We start from the raw sequence: 24,259 nt of genomic DNA, 5'->3' as shown, positions 1-24,259 counted from the left end.
GTCAAGTTTTCCCAATTTTTTTTTCTTTTGTTCACCTAAGCTTCTTTTTCCCAATCAATCCAGACTCATTTGAACCCCATTCTCTTGTTCCCCTCCCCATTTTTCCCCGGTGGATCCGACTTCAACCAATTCTCTCCATATTCACATACCTCATTATTTAAATTAACCAGACGGAGAATAACCCAATCACGTACATCATGATGAAAACAGTCACACTGGAACAGGGCACGGCAAACCAGACAAATATTTTCACGCTATTAGATGAGTGGGGTTATCCGCACAGAAAATGATGATGGGGGAGGGGAAAGTGCCATTGGAGTGCTTATGGACAGACTAGCCTAAATAGCTGCTAGATTATCCAAAAACAACCTGAGAGCAAGCGTGCAAGAGAGCGCCACAGCAGAGGTCAGATCAGATGTACAAGTCATGTTTTAAATTGTATTAAAGGTATAGTTTATTTAAAATAAAGGGTTAAGTGAGTCATTAGAGATGGTTATAAGGGATGGTGAGACTTTTGATATGCAGTTCATTCAATCAAACTATATTTACATGAATAAATAAAACCACAAATTATGTATACCTACACAAAATGACAGCTTTTCTCTTTATACAAGACATCGTTCTTCAAAACACTGAAAAAAAAGGGAAACTAAAACTCTAAACAGGTAAAAAGGTAGCAGACTTTTTAACGCTTTTGGATGAACGTAAAAATGAATGCCACAAATTCGACTTGCTCTCAAGTTGGTACACGAATCACCTGCGACTACAATAACTTGTGTAAAAGACACAAATCAAAGCCAATATGTCCACTGATTAAATAAAGGGGAGGGGCGAGGGGGGTATTGGAAGGACTGGTTAGTTTAAATAAAAAGGGCACCACATGTGCTTCCAAAAAACATACAGGAAGATGAAGATGATTGGTTGAAGTCAGAGCAATATGAGAGAAAACTTAAAGGGGCAGTACCCTTTTAAACAAATTTACAAGCTTCCCAAGTTGAACTGAACTCATAGAATCAATTCTATTGAGAGAGGACCGTTTTGCCGCCATGGAGTGCTCTTACAAGGAGAAACGTGATGTTAGCTATATAAACGCATTGTCAAACTTCATCGAATTATCGGACAGGCTCAGAGCAGGGCTTTGACGATTTGTTTCCTCATACAAACAGAGGCTCAAGTGATCTCGGGGAGAATAAAAATACAAGACTAAAACTAAATAGTTGGTGTGACAGCTGAGGATATAGGGTTTATTTACATACCATGTGAACGAACTCTTCTTAACTAGTAATTAATAGTCATTCTTTAATTTAAATAGGAGAGTGATTTCTGGGAAGATATCTTACTCTCGGCTGTGTTTTTGGATAATAACACGGCCCACCCCACTACATCCATAGCTGCGTCATTCAAGCTGGTCATACGGTCTGGAAAATCGGCATTAAACGCGGGAAAACTGAAGAGGAGTGACCACAAGCGATGACTGTGTAATGAGTCTACACATTTCCTGTGAAAATGTAGCTGTAAATGTGGTTTTGGGAATGAAAGACTAATAAGAGTGTAAATGGGACGTGTCATCTTGACGTTATATATTAATAAAGGCCCTTTTTAGATGAAATTTAAAAGTGTACTGTCTCTTTGAATCCCTTAGCCCGGAGGCTTGTTTCTAATAGTTTAAGCTCCTCCCCTTCCTGTTCTCACTCCGCTGGCATGGTCTCTCCCTCTCTAGCCTGATTTGGCCCCAACTAGAGTAATGAGTCCATCCGTGCTCATGGACTTGGGGCGCTCCAGAGGGAAGCCAAGCGCTCTGCTCCACACCAGCTGGGCGAGGACGCCCAAAGCCCGGGATACGCCGAACAACACAGTGTAATAGTTCATCTCAGTCATGCCATAATACTGCAAAACACAAGAGTACAAATATGAGAGGATTTCAGAGCAAACAGAAAAATAGATGTAAACTGTAGAAATAGAAAAGGGCAACAAAAAAACAAAAAGATTAATATAAATTATTTGTTTAAAGTGTATACAAAAATGTAATGCATTTAATAGATTACATATATATATATATACATATATATATATATATATATATATATATATATTATACGTATCCTCATTTATATATTACATCTTTTTTTTTTTTGTTATACGTGACAAAACTACTACATTAAAGCAATTGGCCAGTGGAAATGTTTACAGCGGTCATTATAAAAACATTTTTAAGTGCAAAATGTCATGCTTGATTATTCAGAATCTAGTATTCAAAACAACTGTGTAATAGGACCAGGTATATTTATGAACAACAAATTGGGTTAATTTCGATTTCAAATATATTAATTACTTCTGACATATATATATATATATATATATGTGGTTATTGTATGCCATTTTCACCACAAAAATAGGGTAAAATGATAAATTAATAACATTCAAATTAATAACCAAAAAATAATACATAATTTACATACAGAAAGCCAAGGTAAGATAGATATACAAGATAATTTAGGGGCACTTGACAAAAATGATACAGACCTGTACTAAAATGCCACGGATCATCTTTTAAATAACATTTATATGTATTATCGGCTGATTTCTTGTGTCTTACTTGCAACAGGACTCCGCTGTGAGCATCTACATTGGGCCAGGGGTTCTTGGCCTTGCCCTGCTCCAGAAGCACATTGGGTACGATCTTGTAGAGTTGAGCTACCAGCTTGAACATGGGGTCATTGGGAAGGTGCTTGAGGGCAAACTCACGTTGACAGGCGTAGCGGGGATCTGTCTTCCTCAGCACAGCGTGGCCATAGCCAGGGACCACCTGAATAATGACATGAGCAAGAGAACAATCAGTGTGAATAATCATCCATTATACTTTGATCCATCTGCATTGAGTTTCACAACCCCATCTTTTGTATGTTCATGCATTCCCTATTGAAACAGTAAGTTGGAACATATCAAAGGCACTCACTCTGCCTGATTTGAGAGTGTTCCAAATGTAATCTCTCATTTTCTCATCCGACACCTCACCCCCGAGCTCCTTCTGCAGGGCTGTCAGCCACACCAGTACCTCCTACAGGACAGAGGAGGAAATGCATGAATGAAATGCAAAGCTGGTTAGTATTTTATAACCGCAACACGATGCACATTAAGGCTCAAACCTGATTGGCCAGTCCGTGCAGGGGTCCAGCCAGGCCATTCATAGCAGCACTGAAGGAGAGGTAGGGGTCAGATAGGGCACTGCCGACCAGGTGACTAGTGTGTGCGCTGACGTTTCCACCCTCATGGTCACTGGAGAGAAACAGAAGCACACAAGGTTAAGGACACTAAACTAGATTGTAGACTGGCAAACTAACACAACCACATGGCCCCAGGTTTTGGAACAAATTGCTGTCATCTATCAAAACAGCGTCCACAGTGTCTGAGTTTAGAAGTCTTTTAAAAACCTATTTGTGCTCTTGCGCTTTTAATGTTTTGTGAATGTTTATTTTAATTTTGGGGATGGACCTAGATATTTCTGGTGCAGCACTTTGGTCAACCAAAGTTGTTTTAAATGTGCTTTATCAATGAATTAAACTTGAAACTTAAACATGAGGGCAGACTTGATTCATTTGAATATTCTATACAGAAGTCATTCCCATCTTGCTACCCCCTTCTTTCCTAATAAGTACACTAGTAAGTTGGATGTTTCCTTGCTGACTGAACAATGCGTGTACAGTCTAAAGTCACTGGCCAGTGGGAGATAAAGTTAGATCAATAAACTTTTTATTGATCTTTTTTTTTAAACACCACACAATCATTTTTCAAAAAGTAAAGTTCATGAGGTGTGTCAGTTTAATGCCATTAACGGTTATTAGATCATTTAACAGATGTTTTAGGGATTTTATTGGATTTCAAATACAATATTTATTAGTAGATTTTGTTTAATATTAATTCAAATAGTTTATTACCTAAGGCTTCTTATGTACTTCATTTGCATCCATTTATTCAGCAATAAAAGTGACAACTGCTTTTGCTAGCGTAGACTGCATGTCTCACCGGTCTTAAATCCCATTCAAAACTCCTGTGTGTTAAACATCTTATCTTGATTAATCTGTCAGTTATTTATTCGGCCACTAATCAGATAGCTAAATCCACATCTTGATCAATGATCGTTGCTGCCCTAGAAAAAAACATTACTTGACGCTGTTGAGCATGTTCCTGCAGAGGAAGGTAGAGCAAATTGTTTGCTTTTAATATTACACCACTGCTCTTCACGTCATTTTCAGTGTCAGATTGTGGATGTTTTTCCTTTTAAGAGCCAATTTACAGTATTGTACTTGTGCTATTGATGTTTAATGGCATGAATGATCCAGTCTGGTAATAGACATCAGGTGCATTCAGGTCTCCACTGGAAATACAAGTGTTTCTCAAAAAGCTTGATGACAGAGAGAGAACACACGAGAGCTTTTCTGAGGGCAATCACAAAGGTTAAAAGTCCAAGCTGACCTCATTCCTTATGACTCCCTAGAACCTAGGGCTGGGCGATATGGCCCAAAAAATGTATCACGATATTTTTTTTTATATCAGTCGATATCGATAATTATCACGTTAACGGTCAAATCTTTATTTCTTTCAAGTTTAAAGGCAGATTTTTGCTCCTAAGTGAAAGTTGTATAAATCAGAGCGTTGTGGTTTTAAAAATCTGAGGTAGAACATTCAAACATTTGTCATTTTTCCTTAACAAAATAAATATCTGAAAAGAAAAATATTTCTTCAGCACAGTTTGCAGAGCAGGCTGCAATATTCAAATTACATGTTTTGTCTCGAAATGGATATTTGACAGTGAGTTGACAGTAAATCTACATCTAACTCAAGCTAATGCTACTATGTTAAATTTATGTTCATTAAAAAAAACAGTAACATCTGTTTTTTTTTATTTAAGGACCACATTTTTATTTGGTAAAATGTAATATTCTGACTGTTTGAGTTTTATTAAAATTAACCATTGGTCATCCAGTATCATGCATTTAGATCATGATAACCACAGATAAAACCAGGCATAACCTATAGCACCTCACTATCATGGCAAAATGTAACTTTATTGTTTCTATGGTATTAGGTATTTGTATGAAAAACAGTAGCCTAACAGTTAAATACATTATTAAATACTGTAATTATATTCCATTAGTCATTTAATACATTGTCTACATTAATAATATTATACAATTCAATATGTATATCCCACATTTCATGGTGCAGTTAATATTACTAGGTTAATATTACTTGGTAGTTTTCCAAACTCCCTGAAAACTGCAGTTGTCAAGCCCCTCCTGAAAAAAAGCAATCTGGATAAGACTATATTAAGCAACTATAGACCGATCTCAAATCTTCCTTTTATAGGCAAGATCATTGAAAAAGTTGTCTTCAATCAGCTGAACAAATTCTTAACCTCGAATCTATACTTTGACAATTTTCAATCTGGTTTCCGATCGCATCACAGCACAGAGACAGCTCTCATAAAGATAATAAACGATATTCGCTTAAATACTGATACAGGGAAATTATCAGTGCTGGTACTACTCGACCTCAGTGCTGCATTTGACACTGTCGATCACGACATACTTCTTGACAGGCTGGAAAACTGGGTGGGGCTTTCTGGGATAGTCCTAAAATGGTTCAGGTCATACTTAGAAGGGAGAGGTTATTATGTGAGTATAGGAGACCATAAGTCTGAGTGGACATCCATGACATGCGGAGTCCCTCAAGGCTCAATTCTTGCACCACTCCTATTCAACCTGTATATGCTCCCAATGAGCCAAATAATGAGAAAGAACCGAATCTCTTACCACAGCTATGCAGACGACACACAGCTCTACTTAGCCCTATCGCCTAACGATTACAGCCCCATTGACTCCCTGTGCCAATGCATTGATGAAGTCAACAGTTGGATGTGCCAAAACTTTCTTCAGTTAAACAAAGACAAAACTGAAGTCATTGCGTTTGGAAACAAAGATGAAGTTCTCAAGGTGAACGCATACCTTGACGCTAAGGGTCTAACAACTAAAAATCAAGTCAGGAATCTTGGTGTGTCTCTAGAGTCAGACCTTAGTTTCAGTAGTCATGTCAAAGCAATAACTAAATCAGCATACTATCATCTGAAAAATATTGCAAGAATTAGATGCTTTGTTTCCAATCAAGACTTAGAGAAACTTGTGCATGCTTTTATCACCAGCAGGGTGGACTATTGTAATGGACTCCTCACTGGCCTTCCCAGAAAGACCATAAGACAGTTGCAGCTCATACAGAACGCTGCTGCCAGGATCCTGAGCAGAACCAGAAAATATGAACACATCACACCAGTCCTCAGGTCTCTACACTGGCTCCCAGTTACATTTAGGATTGACTTTAAAGTATTATTACTGGTATATAAATCTTTTAATGGGCTAGGACCTCAATATATTGCAGATATGCTCACTGAATATAAACCTAACAGATCACTCAGATCATTAGGATCACATCAGCTAGAAATACCAAGGGTTCACTCTAAGCAAGGTGAGTCTGCTTTTAGCTATTATGCCAGCCGCAGCTGGAACCAGCTTCCAGAAGAGATCAGATGTGCTCCTACAGTAGTCACATTCAAATCCAGACTCAAAACACATCTGTTTAGCTATGCATTTACTGAATGAGCACTGTGCCACTGTTCGTCCGACTTTACTGTACTTTATTTTTTATTCTAAACTGTTTTAATTATTCTTATTTGTTTTGATTATTTTAATTTCTTCTATGTAAAGCACTTTGAATTACCATTGTGTATGAAATGTGCTATATAAATAAACTTGCCTTGCCTTGCCTAGGCTAACGTTACAGTAAATCCAAGGTAGGCTAAACATATTCAGTATCAATTTAGATTCTGACTGTGTCGTTGCGTACAGTGTTTCTCCTGTTTGTCAGCGGTGTTTCATCTTCCTTTAAACTGATTTAAACTGGACATTTGTGTTCTTCGCTGAACTTAAGCGCTTCTCACTGGATCTCGTGAGCGAGACGATCAGAGTAAACGCGCCTGCTCTAGTGAGCTCGCGCTGCCATTTGGACTTTGAGCCGAGCGGATAAACGGTCTGTGTGGCGTGCGGTTCAAATGAGTTTCGTTCCGCTTTTGGCGCATACACATTATCGAACATTTATCGACCTCTTGATATCGTTTTATCGAGAAAAATTATATCGCGATAATTATCATTATCGTTTTATCGCCCAGCCCTACTAGAACCTAACAGTGGCGGAGGAGTTTATGACGAATGAGTCAGTGAGTTTGCAGGTCATCACCTGTGAATGGTGAGGTACAGCCTCATGAGTTCTGTGAACTGTGGCTCGGTGTAGCCCAGCATGTTGGTGAAGTTGTGTGACCAGTCCAGGTTGGAGTCGATGGCGCCGATGCTGCTGCCTTCACGGTACAAGTTGCGGTAGATCTTGGCCGCCACGCAGGGGAGCTTGGCGATCAAGTCCATTGAGTCTTCGTACACGAACTACACAGAAGTGGCGTGAATTTTTGTGAATGTATCATTTGCATTAGATAGCAAATAAATATCTTAGTCAAAAGTCATTTTAGTCTTATCATCAGGTTTATCTTTACACACTTCACCAATAAAGTTTCTAGAACAAATATTTCCAACGACTCACCTCCCAGTACTTGGCCTTGTTAACTCCCTCAGAGTAAGCCCGGGCAAAACTGCTCTCACTGTTCAGAGCCGTGATGGCGGCGCTGAACTGAGACATTGGGTGCAGGTTGGTGGGGAAGTTGTCGAGCATGGTAACCACATGAGAGGGAAGGGCCGCGCGCTTAGCCCACTCCTTGGACAACCAACTCACCTGAGGAAACAGAGTTAAATGAGAGGAAAAAGATTTGAGGCAAGTTACTACATGGAGATACACACATATACACATCTAGAAGCTCAAGAAAATAAAAATAATCACTTACAAAACCAAAGAAGCAAGTTGAAACTAGTTTTAAAAAGAATCTCAAATAAGTGTTTTATCAACAAAATAATTTTGGTAAGCAATCATGTAAGACTACTAAGAGGGATAATTTGTGTTTTGTCTCAAATCCTAAACACCTTACTCGGGTTTATTTTATGATAAATACAGACCGACTGTACATTTTCTTTTACGTTAATATTAGGGGCTTTCGCACCAGGTTTTTCTAGGAACTTGGTTATAGCATCTAGCCACTAGGGTGGTTCCCCAATAATTAAATGTTCCCCTAGGGCCATTTTCCTGGTTGCATTCGCACTGCCAGTAGGAACTCTGAAGTGACGTAAGCCGCACTTGTTGTGGTGACTTATTTCGACTGCGCTGAGAACGGCAGAGCCTGAGCACACAGCGATCCCATTCTCCGTTTTCATTAGTTAACAGTTTGTTTGTTTAACAGTCTTGTCTAATGCGTTATTAGATAGAACTGTTATACAAAGAAAGTAGACAGTATGTGAAAAAGTATTAACGTTTGCTGTGCAGTTAATGCCCAATGTCGCTAGCTGGGCAGAAATACATAATCATATTTCACTTGGTCCGCCCAAAGTTGCATTGGATTTTCTCCTTAGCGTAAAGGTTGAGAGGTCCTTCTAAATCACTGTTTTCCATGTTCATAGAGTTAGTTTATGGAGTAAATATATAGGCTATAAACTGTTTACACAGCTTTTTTTTTTTTTTAATGGTGCATTCAGCCAATCAGCATACACTTACGTCACTGGTAGTTTATTGCACTGGGTTAGACCCTACTCTGAAGTAGGAGCTAATTAAGTTTCCCCAAAAGGAGCTCCTACTAAAATCGTTCCTAGCCAAAAACCAGGTACTTCTGTCATTAATTCTAGGAACTACGATGTGGTTTCTCCGGTGCAAAAGCCCCTATTAAGATCTACACAAAGAGAGCTGGAACAAAACTCTTTGTTTCTCAATAGATTTTTCCTCTATTGCACTATTGCACCCTGTATCTCTTTAACGGGTAACACTGCAGTGAATATGAAAATGAATGAATTCCTCCTCACCTGCTCCTCAGTGGGCACCTGTCCTGTGATCAGCAGCCAGAACAGACCCTCTGGCAGCGGCTCCTCTCCGCCGGAAGCTTTGGGCAACAGCTGCTGACATTCTGGAATGCTGTAACCACGGAAACGGATGCCCTAAAGACGCGATCGATAAACACAGGGAGGGCATCAGTACATTCGACTGAATAAAGTAAACAAGGAGAACTGGCGCTTCAAACTCTGACAGGGGTCAGGGGTTAGTAGGATAAATACTACTAACCAAATGTATATTTATTCAAGGCACCGTGGTGCAGCTATCTATTTTTAGCATACAGCAGCACAGCTGTACTATGTGCAAATAATGAGCTTCTATGACATCACTCATGGTACATTTTCAAAATCTGAAATGCCTATTGTACGTGTCAAGGACAAATGCATATTGACGGCTAAATTTTATGGGAAACAGGAGTTTTGAATAATAATACTAAAATATTAAGTATAACTGAACAATACAATTATATTCTAATAAAAATAAAATATATGAATAGTAATAAATGCTATTGTATTACTACTAAGACTTTAATATTATAATTTCATAACACAAAAAAGGCATTACATTTATTTATAATTAACAAATGTTTAAATAAATATAACCTGGTTTAAGCTACATTTTAGCAACACCGGGTTGACAACACATGACTCGTGTGTGTGTGTGCTCACCTCATCAGGGTCGAGCACAGAGGTCTCGTACACTAAACCCTTCATGCCTCTCATTCCTCCATAAACCTGTTGAACAGAAAAACAGCACTTAAACATTACTGAGATACTTCTATCATCACCCTTTAGTGATGCTTTCCAGTCCACCATCTCACTTCTCTGCCCTATATTTGCCCTCTGTCATATTTTTGAGTAATTATACCCCTTGGATGCAGTTTAGTCTGCAATGTAGAATAACTGGCAGTGAGACAAAGACCACATGACTCAGCTGAAAGAACAGCCATGAGAGCAGCAGCACTCACACCATAGCCTGAAGGTCCTTGAGACAACAGTCGTCCAATCAGAGGGCAAGAAACTATTACTGTGTTTGTGGGGGTGTGCAGCACCACATCATGTGAGAGAACTGGTCAGGCATGTTAGGCAACACTTGCTCGTGTCATCAGTCAGACGAAACAGAACCTGGCTGGGGTAATAAGGGGTAATATATCCTAAATTTAAGCCAATGACTCCTAACCAGTTACTCAAAAAGAAAGAATACAATATTAGTAATTGTATTAATAATAATTGATTTACTTCACTAATAAAATTACCATCTTCAAAATTATTAATGATAATCCTCAATGATATCCAGTAAAATACGAGTAAACAGGAAACATTTCTGATTCGTGTTGATAAAGGGGTATTTGAGTCTTAAAGGGATAGTTCGGCCAAAAATGATATTTAAACCATGCATTACTCACCCTCAAGCCGTTCGAGATGCATATGTCAATCTTGTTTCAGACGAACACATTTTCAGTTATTTTAGAAAATGTCTTAGACCCTTCAGTGGATATAATGTGAAGCAATGGGGTCCACCTCCTTCAAGTCCCAAAATGTGCATATATCCTTCACAGAAGTAATCCATCCGGCTCCAGGGGGATAAACGAAGGCCTTATGAGGGTAATCCGTGCGGTTTTGTCGTAAAAATATACATATTTAAAACTTTATAAATGAAAATATCTGACTTCCGGCAACGATCGACGCGCGTCCACGGGTGATGGAAGTCGGCGTACGAGGTAGGACGTAGCGTCGTGACGTAGAACGAACGCGCCCGCGCAGCCAGAGAGCAGAGCAAAACATCACCCGTGAACGTGCGTCGATCGTTGCCGGAAGTCAGATATTTTCATTTATAAAGTTTTAAATATGTATATTTTTACGACAAAACTGCACGGATTACCCTCATAAGGCCTTCGTTTATCCCCCTGGAGCCGGATGGATTACTTCTGTGAAGGATATATGCACATTTTGGGACTTGAAGGAGGTGGACCCCATTGCTTCACATTATATCCACTGAAGGGTCTAAGACATTTTCTAAAATAACTGAAAATGTGTTCGTCTGAAACAAGATTGACATATGCATCTCGAACGGCTTGAGGGTGAGTAATGCATGGTTTAAATATCATTTTTGGCCGAACTATCCCTTTAATGGGGCCAATAGGTTAGAAAATATTCATTTAAGCAATAAGGTACTCTAAATATTATCACGATTAAAGTGTTATGTTTACAATACAGCACAGCCTTATTGCTTTTTACACTACGGTATTTTTTTTTAAACTATTCTAAGCATAAAGAACAATCCTTCTGCTAAAAGTGAATCTCTGATATGTAAACAAAGTGTGAGTGGTGTTGAAGTGAATTACTGTCTCAGTGTTGTGATTGTTAACAAAAACAAACTACTAAAAATTGTTTGTTAAAATTGACATGACAAAAAAATAAATATTAGAGACTATAATTTTTTTTTATGTTGAACATTGAACAATGTTGCCTTGGCAAGTAACTGAAATAAAATGAGTTTAAGTACTAAAACGACTAGCCTAAGCACTAAAAAAACCTTACAGACAGTAATGGTGAGTGCAGTGATGTTTCTCTCACCATGTCCACCGTTATCTGACCGATTGAAGTTTTGCCATGCTGCTGTTTGAAGTTTTTGATCCTGCTCTGTTCTTTAGGGATGAGGTCTGCCAAGACATCTTTTAAATTCTGCATAAGTTCAAGGGGAAAAAGTCAGTGTTTGGTTAGTGAATCTGGCACAAACAGATTGAATAACTGTCTAACATGCATTATAAAGGACAAAGTGCTTTTTGAGGTTCAAAAAAAGTATACACCGACATTTGATAGTGACTCAACCTTTCAAAAGCAAGGCTGTGATCTAATCTCAGTAAGTGTAATTAACATCTGAAGTCTGGTTCTGGCTGTGATCAGAGATCCAGCATCTGAAATTATGCAGATACATACCGTGGATGCGCTGACATTTCTGGCAGCCACAACAACGCATGCTGCATTCTGGAAGAGAAAAGAAAATACAGACTTTGATGAAAGATGCAAAGCAGGGTAAGGTCATCATTATCCAGAGTTTACAGAGAGATTTATATTATATTATTATATTATATTACAACCAGGGTTAACAGAGAGATTTCACTGCAGAAGGTCTGCTGACAGCTGCAAGGCAGGTGACTTTAGTTACACAATGCAAAACGTGTCAGTTGCCAAGGCAATGCTTTTTCTTTGGACTCAAATTACAAAGCTTCTTATTATCCAAGCTAATTTTATTACAGAATTCCTTCAGAAAGAATGATGAGTTTTTCCTGTATGGCCCATCCCTTTCCTACATCAAGATACATCCTTAATTTCTATATATAGGTCTAGATTAAGAGCCCTGTCTGATCGACACACAGCAGGACTAGAGATAAACTGCCACTGTTGCAGAATGACTCAAGCACGGACATAAAGCCAGGTCAGATTGGCAAGGCATGTGGGGAGATGATTCTCCTAACAGAATATAGTCACTGGACTGGAGTCATCATTATTTCTCTACACACACAGGCAGCTTTTACAGCATTTAGCTGTGGGATGTGAAATTGAAAAGATGTTTAACTTAAAAAAAAAAAGAAGGTAATTTACCACTGATTTTTAGCTAATATTAAGAAATCACCTCACAACCAAATACAACATGTCAGCGAGTATTACACAGAGAAGCAGTGCTCACATTTTCTTTAGCAAATTTAAAAATAGTGATGCACCGATAAAATTCTGGCAGATACTGATAAGCCAATAATTATTTTGATGGTATGGGCGAAAACTGATCAATTTACATTTAGTCATTTAAAAAGTAATCCAAAGCGACTTACAAATTAGGACTAAATTAATAAATGGATATAAAAATGTTATACTAGTATTTTGTCAAAATAAATTCAAAATAAAACACTAAAAACAAAAAATCTATCATTTTAAATGCTACAAGTGACAATGTACAGTATGAAAAAATGGATGTTCCTTCTAAGATTTGCAAAAGATTACATTTAATGGTGTTATTGACTAGGATTTGCATTTTTAATGATTAAAGCATTAGAAAGCACCAATCAATTTAAAGTCCCTGTAAAGGCAATTTCAAAAAAAAATTCTAAACACATTATAAATGTTAGAAATGTATTGCTAAAACATATTACAAAGACTGTGAACTGTGAAGTACTGAATTGTGGAGTTAGACCGTTAAACAGTTTTTCACCATTGATATTTTACGGATTTTCTGGGCGGGGCTAAAACAGGGCTCGATGACGCACTGGAGCCCTTGAGCTCCTGGACACGCCCCTACTTGATGACGCACTGAGGCTGGCCGCTCCTAACAATATTATATAGAGCACATTCACATCAGTTTGCCGCTCAATCGCGAGTTACTGTCAGTACTATTATTAGTAACACAGCCTACAGATTGCTAGCTACTAGCTATGCCTTCGTCACGGAAATGCGTACTACCTGGATGCGATCGCCGGATCACGTACAAAACAGATCGGTGTCCTTGTTTAAATTTCCGAAAAACGATTACATCAAGAAGAAGTGGATTCATTTTGTGAAGAGCCACCTTGATGGAGAGCTGAGGATCACCGCCAAAACCCGCCTCTGTAAGTGATCATTTTACACTGGATAGTTTTATAAACTTTCGTCGGAGATAACTGTCTGGGATTCACTGATAATCCGCTGTTACTGGTGAATGGGGCCGAACCGACTCCCGCCTCGGCCTTCATCCTCCCGTCGCGCCGACAACTGGTGCCATTCGGCAGTGCGTGCCCACCGTGCGAGCATCCATTCCGGCTGTAGAGTTGAGTGAGGCAAGTCGACGACGGCAGCTTTCCTGCGAGTGGGCGTGGTTTCAGCGCAGCCAGTGGACACGCCCCCAGCGTTTGAGAGCAGAGATTACTGCTCATTTTTTCAAGATTTTGATAGCTTATTTTATGTACTTGCTGGCTTTTTTTATCATTCAAATTTGGCTGGGTGACTAATAACACATTTTTCTGTGGTGTGACAAACTCAAAACACATACTTAATTTTGACTTTACAGGGACTTTAAATGTAAAAAGAGTAAATGAGCATGCACAATCAAATAACTAATATTGACATACACGCAAACTCTCTAACATTGCCCTTGAATGTATTATTGATATATTATCGATGTGCATAAAAATGCTGTGAAAAAAGCTTAAGTTAATTTTCAGTCTTCTATCATCACTTCTTACAGGGCTGCAGTGCACTGCACATACTGGTTTGCTTTGCTTTCACCTGAAGGGTCAGATTAAGACTGAGTGATTGAGCTGGATTATACAGGGAATGACTGCAAAGCCAATACTTCCTACACCGTGAGTCTCCTGATTGCCATGCAAGTCAGTGCACCGACATCAGACACCCGTCACTCTGTCTGCACTATAGCTAAAGATTTCTCTTCTTCAGCCTGACACACCTTGCATGACATACAGTAGCTGTGTGACCAGAAAAACATTCAAATCAGGTTCTGAACTCATTTATGGGTTGGCCTTTATTGTTGTTGATAAGAAACTGCTTGTCTCTGACCTTCCTTAAAGTCTATGGCCGTGTAATCTGTGGGAAAGGTGAAGCTACTGGCAGCTGTTAGTTTGACCCCAGTGCAACGAAGAGGAGGGCGATTACATAAGCCTCTGTAGTCTGTACTGTAGTAGCGGAATTCCTAAATGAAAATCATTCTGCTGTCTATTAAATATTTGACGAGTACGATCACAGTGGAACATTCAAATTCGCATTGCGTTGCCACTGACCCAGAGAGAGCTAGCTGACATTAGGTATGAAACAGCTTCACAAACAGTATTTAACCACACAATATCATTATTTATGTTAGAAACATTCAAATTATCACAGAGGCACTGGTATTAAAGTTTATAGTTCGGATATAAACACCATCTACGCTAGGGAATCTAGTCATTAAAATAGAGTAAATCACCTTTTGAAAGGAACTCGATGCTTCAAATAACAACTGAATAGCCTATATTACATTGTGACACCAGAAGGTGGCGACAAGTGATTTAAAACATTTATTTGCCATTGAATCATTCATTCAAGAGATTTGTAAAAAAAAAAAAACTCAGATAAAGCAGTAATTAAATAAGTGAAGTCTTTAGGAGGGAGTCATTGAATCATTCATTCAATCCGTTCATCATTCATTCAATTTAAAAAAAATATTTTAAATTAAATATATTTTTAAATAGACTGCAGCAATTAACATTGTCAGAACCTCTAGTAAGTAAATTACACGTTATTTTGTTTAGTTGTCTATTCAGAATCGTGGGATAATGGTGATCTCTATTTGAAACAAAAAAATGTGATTCTCAATTTATCCACAACCGTGCAGCTCTAAGTGAATGAAAACATTAAATAGCTAATACAATGTAATGAGCCAACACAATATTCAATAGGGTTTCCTATTAATTACCCAGACTTGCATAATTTCTAACATTTCTATGGAAGTTTACAACATTACACTAGATTTGTAATGAGAATGTCACAAAAACGTAAAAGGTCTCTCTGCAGTTTTCCACAAATAAAAGCTAAAGGGTTTAACACTTGCAAGTGAAGAAAATGAGACAATAATGTTGTAATTTTACAAAAGTAAAATAACTATTATACTATGAAAAATATCCATTTTTTATTTTACAGTGTAGTTTTAAAACAATGTAATATGCATTTAATTAATTCAGCTTTTAATTATGCATTTTAAAGGTACAATATGTAAGATTTTTGTAATAAAATATAAAAAAATAACTTGCACAGTGTGATATACATTTCCTGCAGTTGTGTACTTAAATATCCCAAAAGTTAGATTTTTAATTTCAGAGAAATTCCCATTTTAATAGAGATGCACCGATTGATCGGCTGGTGACCGGAATCGACCGATTTTCACGTGATCGGCCATGATCGGCGACCGGCCGGTCAGTCTGACATGCCGATGTTATGCCGGTCAAATGCACTCGGGCGCCGCATGATTAACATCGCGCAACATCAGCATCACACGTGCACACGGAACACACATGTAGGAAACCTCGTGAATTACGACCGTTTCACACCGCAAGCGTGAGCAGCGGGGGTTTTTTTTCTTCGGCGTGCATGTTAATCAATGAGTGCATTCACACCGGGAGCCGGAGCAGCGCGTGAGCGTCAAGCAGGAGCGTCGCGTGAGCAACAGTGAAGCGCGGGTTTCAGCGCCGAGTCTATTCTGCTCGCGCTCAATTAAAGTGAAAGCATACTTTTGATGGACAAAATAAATATGATTTCACCCCAAAAGTGCCCAAAATGCACAGAATTTGCACGTCTGGTGTGTTTTAACAAGAACTGAAGTAGCCAGGCTATGTCAGAAAAGAAAATTAAGACTCAAAAATATTTATAGAAAATAACTTGTTTTTATTCCCAATCGTTTCCCTGCACATGCTCCACTTGTCCTGTTTAGCCTGGCTGGACCTGTGTCAGAGAGAAAAACTGTTTGAGAAATATAACTTGCCATTGATGTACAAGTGATTGCAATAGGCCTGTGTGTGTGTGTGTGTGTGTGTGTGTGTGTGTGTGTGTGTGTGTGTGTGTGTGTGTGTGTGTGTGTGTGTGTGTGTGTGTGTGTGTGTGTGTGTGTGTGTGTGTGTGTGTGTGTGTGTGTGTGTGTTAGGGCTGCAACGATTAGTCGACGTTGTCGACAACGTCGACAATAAATATTTGTCGACAAATATCTTTGTTGTCGAGTAGTCGTTTGATCTCACGTGGCCTAATGTAAGGGCCTGCAATCCCGCGATTTGACCGCTACGGCGCTGTAGCGCTAGAGTGTAGTGCAGCCCTTACAAATGCTATTGCGGTAGAAGAAAACACAGCGCGAATTATGACAGTGCAAACGAATCCGAACTAGCAAGGTTTAGGTTTGGGAAAGTTTCACAAAACTTCAAATCAAGAATGCTGTCGTGTGCAATACATGCAAGGCGGAACTTGCTTTTCACGGGAGCACAACATGCATGTGTGCAAGAGGAAACATCCCGGCACAAGAGGAGCCGGTGAGAAGTGAGTGTTCTCCAGCTGGAGCTTACTAACCAGCGGTAAATTTCTCTTTATTAGAGAATGCAATACTACTAATAATAGTAATAATATTATCAATAGTAATATAATTACAGTATTTTGCATAGAATAAAGCTTGATCGAGCTTAGGAGTCAGGGCTGTTTTTATTATTGTAACACTATTAGTATATTAGGTATTATTATAGTCTTTTCACTTGCCTGTATTTTGTTCAATAATCATGAAGACTTGCAAAACGAGATGTTATATCCTTCCTATGATATAGGAAGAATATCATGGCAGTTACTTTATCATACTATATATTAAAAGGTGAATGAGAACGTCTCTGTCAGCTCAATTGTCATGTAAAAAAAGATTGTAATTTTATACTTATAATAATTGTTTGCAGATTAATATTTTACCATTCTTTGTGTCCTGAAGTAAATGTCCCTTTTTCTGTTTCAGTTCTAAGAAAAGCAGTGGGCCCATTAAACAATGCTTAGAGAGCATTTGTGTGTGATTTGAGTTGGACTGAAATCTGAAAACTTAAAGAGAATGAGCTGTTTAGTTGGCTCAAAGTTCATTAAAACAACTATTTCAAAAGCTGAAGTGATTTTCTTTTTTATATTATAGTTAGAATATGTATAACTCAATGTTTTAACTAATTGGAAAAGCTGAATAATCGTTCCAAACTTACTGATTAGTCTGCGGAATAATCGACGATTAGTCGATTAATCGTTCTATTAATCGTTAGATTAATCGATTATCAAAATAATCGTTTGTTGCAGCCCTAGTGTGTGTGTGTGTGTGTGTGTGTGTGTGTGTGTGTTGAGAAATATATACTGCGAGGGTAGGCTATATTTATTTTATTTTTATTTGTTAGTTATATATTATTTTATTGCCATTACCTGTTTTCATACAAAAATTTAGTTTGCTAAATATATCAATTTTTTATAGTTGGATATTGGATGTGAAAAGGAAATGGTTCTTCCATAACACTGCACATTAGATGTGTGTGAATTTCCCACACCAGGAGTAATTTATATAGTCCTATTTTATAGCGATTATCTGTTAAAAAAATGTTCTATGCAAAATGTTCTATTAAAGAGAAGATAGAAAATAAATATTTGTGTGTGCTGTAAAGTGGTTTAAAAAAAGGAAATCGGAATCGGCTAAAATCGGAATCGGCCTTGAAAATTGTAATCGGTGCATCTCTACATTTTAAATAATGGCTCGTCCCTTGTCATTGTCGCCTGTCAATGACGTAATATCCGCGTTATCCCTGGTTTCCGCTTGTACTGCCATAATAACCATGGCGACAGACGTGGACAACTGCGTTACGTCTAGCGGCACGCTCACGCTGTTGTTGTTTTGTTCAAACATTATGGACCATGGCAAGCAGACTTTGGGACAAAAGGAGAACTAAAACGAGGATCAATATCGGCATGGCGTTATCGAGAGCTTCACGTCAGTGACAAACTTCGACTTGACAGAGGCGCCGCTCTTGCATGTACTTTATTAGACAGGTGAGCAAATGTACATAAAACTAATCAATGTTATATAGCTCAACATGATGAAATGTAAGAATATGATCAGTATGTTATTCTAATGTTGATCTAGCTCACTGCTAGTCACATATAGCCAACAAACATACACATAGAATAACATTATAACTTTTAACTCACTCAAATGCTGTTTAGTGTGATAGTGTAGACCAAGTGAAACAGATCTGTGTTACCTCAAGTTTAATTCGTCAAATAAACTGACCTGTGTGAGTACTAGTAATTCAGCACTTGTGGGAAGTTAAGTAGAATGAAATGTCCTTATTCCTTTATATCCACGGGACTCACATGTGGCACTGATATCTGTCTCTTATTACAATCGCGACCTGCTTCATACCACAGTCATGTTAAAAAACAATGTATTCACTCATCCATAAACATTATTAGATCCATCAGCATGACGACAAGTTCCATAATTCCGCTTATGCGTCATCAATCTACGCCTTTGTTATTGTAAGAGTTTAGCGACCCCTAGCGGCAAAAAAATTATATATTTAGCTTTAATAATAAAAATGCTACATTACATTTTTGGAGGAAAATGTGACTGTTCTTCTACAAGGACAACTCAAACATGTAAAATTAAATGCACAACTACAAATCCTATGGTGCAATGTATGCTATATAACAATAACCTTGGCAACAGCATCAAGGTAAGGAGGACCACGTCACAAATGCTGCAGAGAATAGGCCTAGTGCATGTGCAAAGGATACTGGCCAGCTGGCAATCTTAGACATCTCTTTGACTTCTGACTCATTTCCTATTGTGACTACTGCAGCACAGACTATTCTACGGAGCCAGCCTATATGCAGAACAGACACAAGGCGTGTTAGCAGGGATCACTAATACCATATGGTGTAAATCCTGCACAGACAAAGGACTCTTTGTGAGTTTTCTTTAGGAAGGGAAAATGTATAAAAGATTGACAGGTAATGCTCTATTGACTTCCAAAACCCCTCTGTGCTTTGTTTAGATGAAAACACCTTGTTTTTCTATACTCAAAGCAGATGACAGGTGGACAGAGCTGTGTCAGACGGGTCAGACGTGCTGAAGTAGTTGTCCACCATCTGAATGCTTTATCAGGAACAGCTCTTTATGGTACCACTGCATAAAAATCCATTCACATAGCTAAGCAAATCTCCCAGCAGTGTCATTTAAGTCTACTTACTTCAAGTGTTTACAAAGCAGACTACTAGGTCTGAACAAGGTCCAACACATTACCAATAAAAAAGGATAATTATGTAAGTACAGTACAGAAATGCACCTTGGTCACTCCTATGAACTGACAATCAGCAGATTACATAAATGTAATACACTGCAGAAGAGAAGGCAGATAAACTATTCATGGTGTACACAGGTCATCTAGGGGTGTGAACGGAGGGTTAACCCTGAATGACAAGAGCACAGTGACCTATATTACCATAAAGTCATTCCGACACAACTGAGACAGTATATGGATAAGTGCAGGTTTCTTTAGGTATATATATATTAGGGGTGTAACGGTACATGTATTCGTATTGAACCGTTTCGGTTCGAGGCTTTCGGTTCGGTACGCATACAAACCGAACGATTCCTTGGACCATTTTTCCTGCCGACAAAATTCGCGCTGGCGCGATCACCACAACGTTGCGCAACATCAAATGGCAAGCGTAATGAAAGCGGAACGAAACTGCGCTATTGTGCTTCACGGATCGTTTATCAGTTCGGACCAGCAGCATCTGTGCAGCGGGAGCCGATCTCGATCAAGCGACACTGTTACAACCGTTACAACACAGCGCTAAGATCCAGTGAAGAAAACATTTGAATTCGCCACTGAAGTAATAACATCGCTGCGAGATCTAGTGAGAAGCATTCACATTTCTCCGTTATTAACCGTAGATCTCTATTAGATCAAACAGCGCTGACGTGGACACCAGGAGAAACATTGTGCCGTGAATGAACTAGTAATACTTAACGTCCACAGACCAGCAACATTCACCATGGATTTAATATAGTAACACTAACTGTAACCAGTTTGGCTGGAATAGTGAACTGCTTTCAAGTACTTCACACATCTTTTTCCAGCACTTCAAAACTCAAATATTATATAAATAAATAGCCTATATGAAGAGTTCAGATGCAAAAGCCTCTATAAGTGCCATTTGAAATTTTCTTCTAGAATGATCATTTTTATGAAGCTTGTACATTTAAGTTCAGTAATTTCACTCAAATGACAATTAATAGGCAATCTTCATTGAAATTACTGAACTTAAATATACAAGCTTGATAAAAATGATCATTCTAAAAGAAAATTTCAAATGGCTTTTGCATCTAAACTCTTCATATATTTAAATGTTATTTTTAATGTGATGACCAAAACATTATTTGTTCATCCTTCAAAGATGACCCCCATTTATAAACCTGAAAGTTTCAAGATGTAGGAAAACTCACTTATTTAAAAAATATTTTTTCTTTTAACAAATAGGAAATTTCTCTGGCATTTCTTACTTTTTGCTGTATCGAAAACGTACCGAACCGTGACTTTAAAACCGAGGTACGTACCGAACCGTGATTTTTGTGTACCGTTACACCCCTAATATATATATATATAAGTGACACTTTTTCCACTCATTTTTTCTCATCACAATCTAGATGTGACGTGTTTAACATCACCAGTCACACATATCATTCAAGACATTTCAGATCAAGGAGAACATAACTATATTGAGGAATAAAATATGTATGGCTTGTGACTTTGGAAATCACAGAACTTGAAAGAATGGCAACAAAAGCCTAAACAGGTCATCATTCAGGAAACTACTCATGCTCATTTTTCACATTATGCAAATTCCATAATGTCGCAAGGTTTTAGAAACTAGATCATGGGTTTTCAAACTGGGGTATGTGTATATATGTATATTATAGTACTGCACTAGTGAGTGAGTAGGTGAAACCTTGATACAAAGTAGACAATGCACAAACCCTATATAAACTCTTAATAACCCTATTATGGTGCAATTATAATGATCTAGCAACTCCGCAAACTATTGAAACTATTAAAATATTAATAAATGAATGACAATTCTGAAGGTCAAGTCAGCCACAGAGAAAAACAAGAAGACTGACCTGTCTCAGACTACGGCTAAACAGGTGCAGATCGAAGATGTCAAAGTGACTGTTCAATTTTAGTTACATTAGATCAACTGAAACTGGTTAAAGTGTTTAATTTCATGTGAAAGGACGTCAACTAACGTACACAACTGGGCTTCAGAATCGCGTGAATATCAGAAACACCTCAGTCAACCAAATATAACGGGTTTATTTGTCATGTATCTTTATATAGCTAAATGAAACCATTCTTAAAACACAACTTTATATTGGCTGTGCCTCAATTTTGACAGCTTGCTTGAAGTGCGCTTTTAAAGTTCAAACACAATTTTGAACGTCTGATAACATTTTTGAAAGCCTAGCCTATGTAGTCAAGCACAATTGGTATTGAAAGACAGACACTTATTTAAATATAGAGTTATATGAGGGGGAAACAAAAACAGAATATGTCACTTTCATGCATAAATGACCTAAAGTAGATGATCGATATGGTTTATTATTACTGGCTATCTGTCACTACGGTAATCTATGCTAAGCTAAGCTAACCTAACCAGGTAGCAGCCAGTGTTTCCCTCACTTAAGTTAAAATAAAACTTTCCTACCTTTGAACTGAGGAGCCTTGGGGCTAGTCTGCTGATAGAGAGGAAGGACATTGTTCTTTTATGTGTGTATAAATATTATAAGTGGTTCTTTATCGACCCCTGCTTGAAGGTGCCCCTCTCGCTACCGTGCTCGCAGTGAAGGTTGAAAAAGGAACTCGAGGGCCTGTTGTAGGCGCGGTTTGAGTCAGCTAGGTCCTGGTGAGGATGGAACTGCGAGACGTGTTCTGATTGGTTGAAAAGGAGAAAAATAATTTTGATTGGCGACAAGTCTCATCGCTTTTTCATTTGATTGGCTCAAGGATAGAACGTTCATTAATTATTCAGACGTATTCGTTCAGCTGTAGGTTGTTCTTTAAACTGCCTGTCTAGAAATAGAATGACAGATATGCTCATGTAAAGTCATGTGTAGTTTTTTTTTAATAGTTTCTTTGTTAATTTTGTAAATGTAAGGGCACCGTGACCTACACAAATATAGAACGTATCTCCAAAATTACGTGTCTTTAAAATGAACAATATTCAATAAAGGTTTGAATTATGTCAATATCAGCTGCCAGTCTGATGTGAATTCCATTCCTTTGGCTGCTTAGATATGTGCATCGTCCTGCAATGACTTGAAACTGCATGTACACAAAGATTTCAGACTTTATTGGAAAAGGGTCATTAGATACAAATATATAGATACAGAGGCTCAAGGACGTTCATTTCAGACTTCATGCTGCCTGTAACATTGTCATTGCTCTGGTAGGAAGGATTTTCTTGGACCTACAACACAACAGAACATTCTGAGATATGTAACTTGCTTAGTTGCATCACAATGTCAACACACAGAACTTACAAGGTTTCTACATATACATTTCAGCAATACATGAAGGTCACAAAAAATAGGTTTAATAAAATAATTTTTTGATTGGTGAATGAGAAGGTTGATGACTGATGTCTTGTGTTCTATGACTAGAAACTTTAAAATACTTAAAATAGTTTTTTTTTTTTTTGCCAAACTGTTTTCTCATAATCATTATCATCATTAGTTTATGGTGTTTAAAAAAATAGTATGTCACTGTGCTATGAGCTGGTGAACTTCTGGATTCTCAAACCTGCATATATCGATAAAGACTACTGTTCAAAAGTTTAGGGTCAGTACGATTTTTTTATATTTAAAAAAGTGTAATATGCTGATTTGCTGCGCAAGGAACATTTCTAATTATTGTAGTAATTCAGTATGGTGCTTAATATTTTTGTGGAAACCATGATAATTTGTTTTCATAATTCTTTGATGAATAAAGAAAGTTCAAAAGAACCGTATTTATTTGAAACAGATGCATCCTTGCTGAATAAAAGTATTAATTTCTTTAATAATACCTTACTGACCCCAAAGCTTTGAACGGTAGTGCATATAAAAGCATGTATGCAAATACATGCTTTTACGGACATAATTCAGTACCATGGTGTATATAAAAGTACTCTGTTATTACCAACCAATAACTTTACCATGGTACCACCACAGGACATTTTTGTCACAAATATAAATTAATGAAACGCTGCACACATTTTTTTTTTTAAAGAAACAAAAAATGTTTTTACTAAATGCACAAACTGCCACATTCAAAACTGTAACATAAGTCAGTACCAAAAGGTTTGGTCACAGAGTATTTGGCACATTTGATCTGTAAACATAAAATCTGCATATGCATGACAATGGCAGCGGAAGTTGTGTTTGCTAAAATATAGTAAACCTACTCTCGGAGTGAAACTGCACACAGTAGGGCTTGACGTTTATGAAGAGATATGATGTATGCTGGAGAGAGCTTATGAGGCTTCTGTAAACAGCAGCATGCAGTGTGATTCATTGATTTTGTACCCTTACAGCAAGGACAGCCTGTGTACTTATACCACAATGCTTTGGAGATGTTTAAAACTCGCTGTCTGTGCACACTGTGCGCTTTGGT

The 24,259-nt window shown here is 37.9% G+C and overlaps 1 protein-coding gene across 1 annotated transcript; it reads right to left on the bottom strand.

Moving 5' to 3' along the window:
- Window positions 1-1,217: 1,217 nt before the first annotated feature.
- Window positions 1,218-22,473, bottom strand: cs (citrate synthase). Its single transcript, XM_056257911.1, has 11 exons — window positions 22,314-22,473; window positions 11,970-12,017; window positions 11,607-11,714; window positions 9,699-9,764; window positions 9,003-9,134; window positions 7,642-7,830; window positions 7,288-7,487; window positions 3,147-3,276; window positions 2,957-3,058; window positions 2,597-2,806; window positions 1,218-1,887 (listed from the first exon to the last, which is right to left on the bottom strand). Exons 1-11 carry the CDS (start codon window positions 22,362-22,364, stop codon window positions 1,717-1,719), a joined length of 1,407 nt encoding a protein of 468 aa, XP_056113886.1. The 5' UTR covers window positions 22,365-22,473; the 3' UTR covers window positions 1,218-1,716.
- Window positions 22,474-24,259: the final 1,786 nt, after the last annotated feature.

Source organism: Rhinichthys klamathensis, unplaced genomic scaffold, assembly GCF_029890125.1.
Source record: "Rhinichthys klamathensis goyatoka isolate OS25496 unplaced genomic scaffold, OSU_Roscu_1.1 h1tg000147l_1, whole genome shotgun sequence".
In the NCBI taxonomy this organism is placed as follows: domain Eukaryota; kingdom Metazoa; phylum Chordata; class Actinopteri; order Cypriniformes; family Leuciscidae; genus Rhinichthys; species Rhinichthys klamathensis.
Note: the sequence above shows the minus strand (reverse complement) of the source record. Positions and strands in the feature narration are given on the sequence as shown.

Excerpts from the sequence above, each read along its gene's own strand:
- cs (XM_056257911.1), bottom strand. The coding sequence starts at position 22,364 with ATGTCCTTCCTCTCTATCAGCAGACTAGCCCCAAGGCTCCTCAGTTCA. Across the intron at positions 3,059-3,146 it reads TGCACGGACTGGCCAATCAG|GAGGTACTGGTGTGGCTGAC; the intron begins GTTTGAGCCTTA and ends TCTGTCCTGTAG. Across the intron at positions 2,807-2,956 it reads ACACTCTCAAATCAGGCAGA|GTGGTCCCTGGCTATGGCCA; the intron begins GTGAGTGCCTTT and ends GTCATTATTCAG.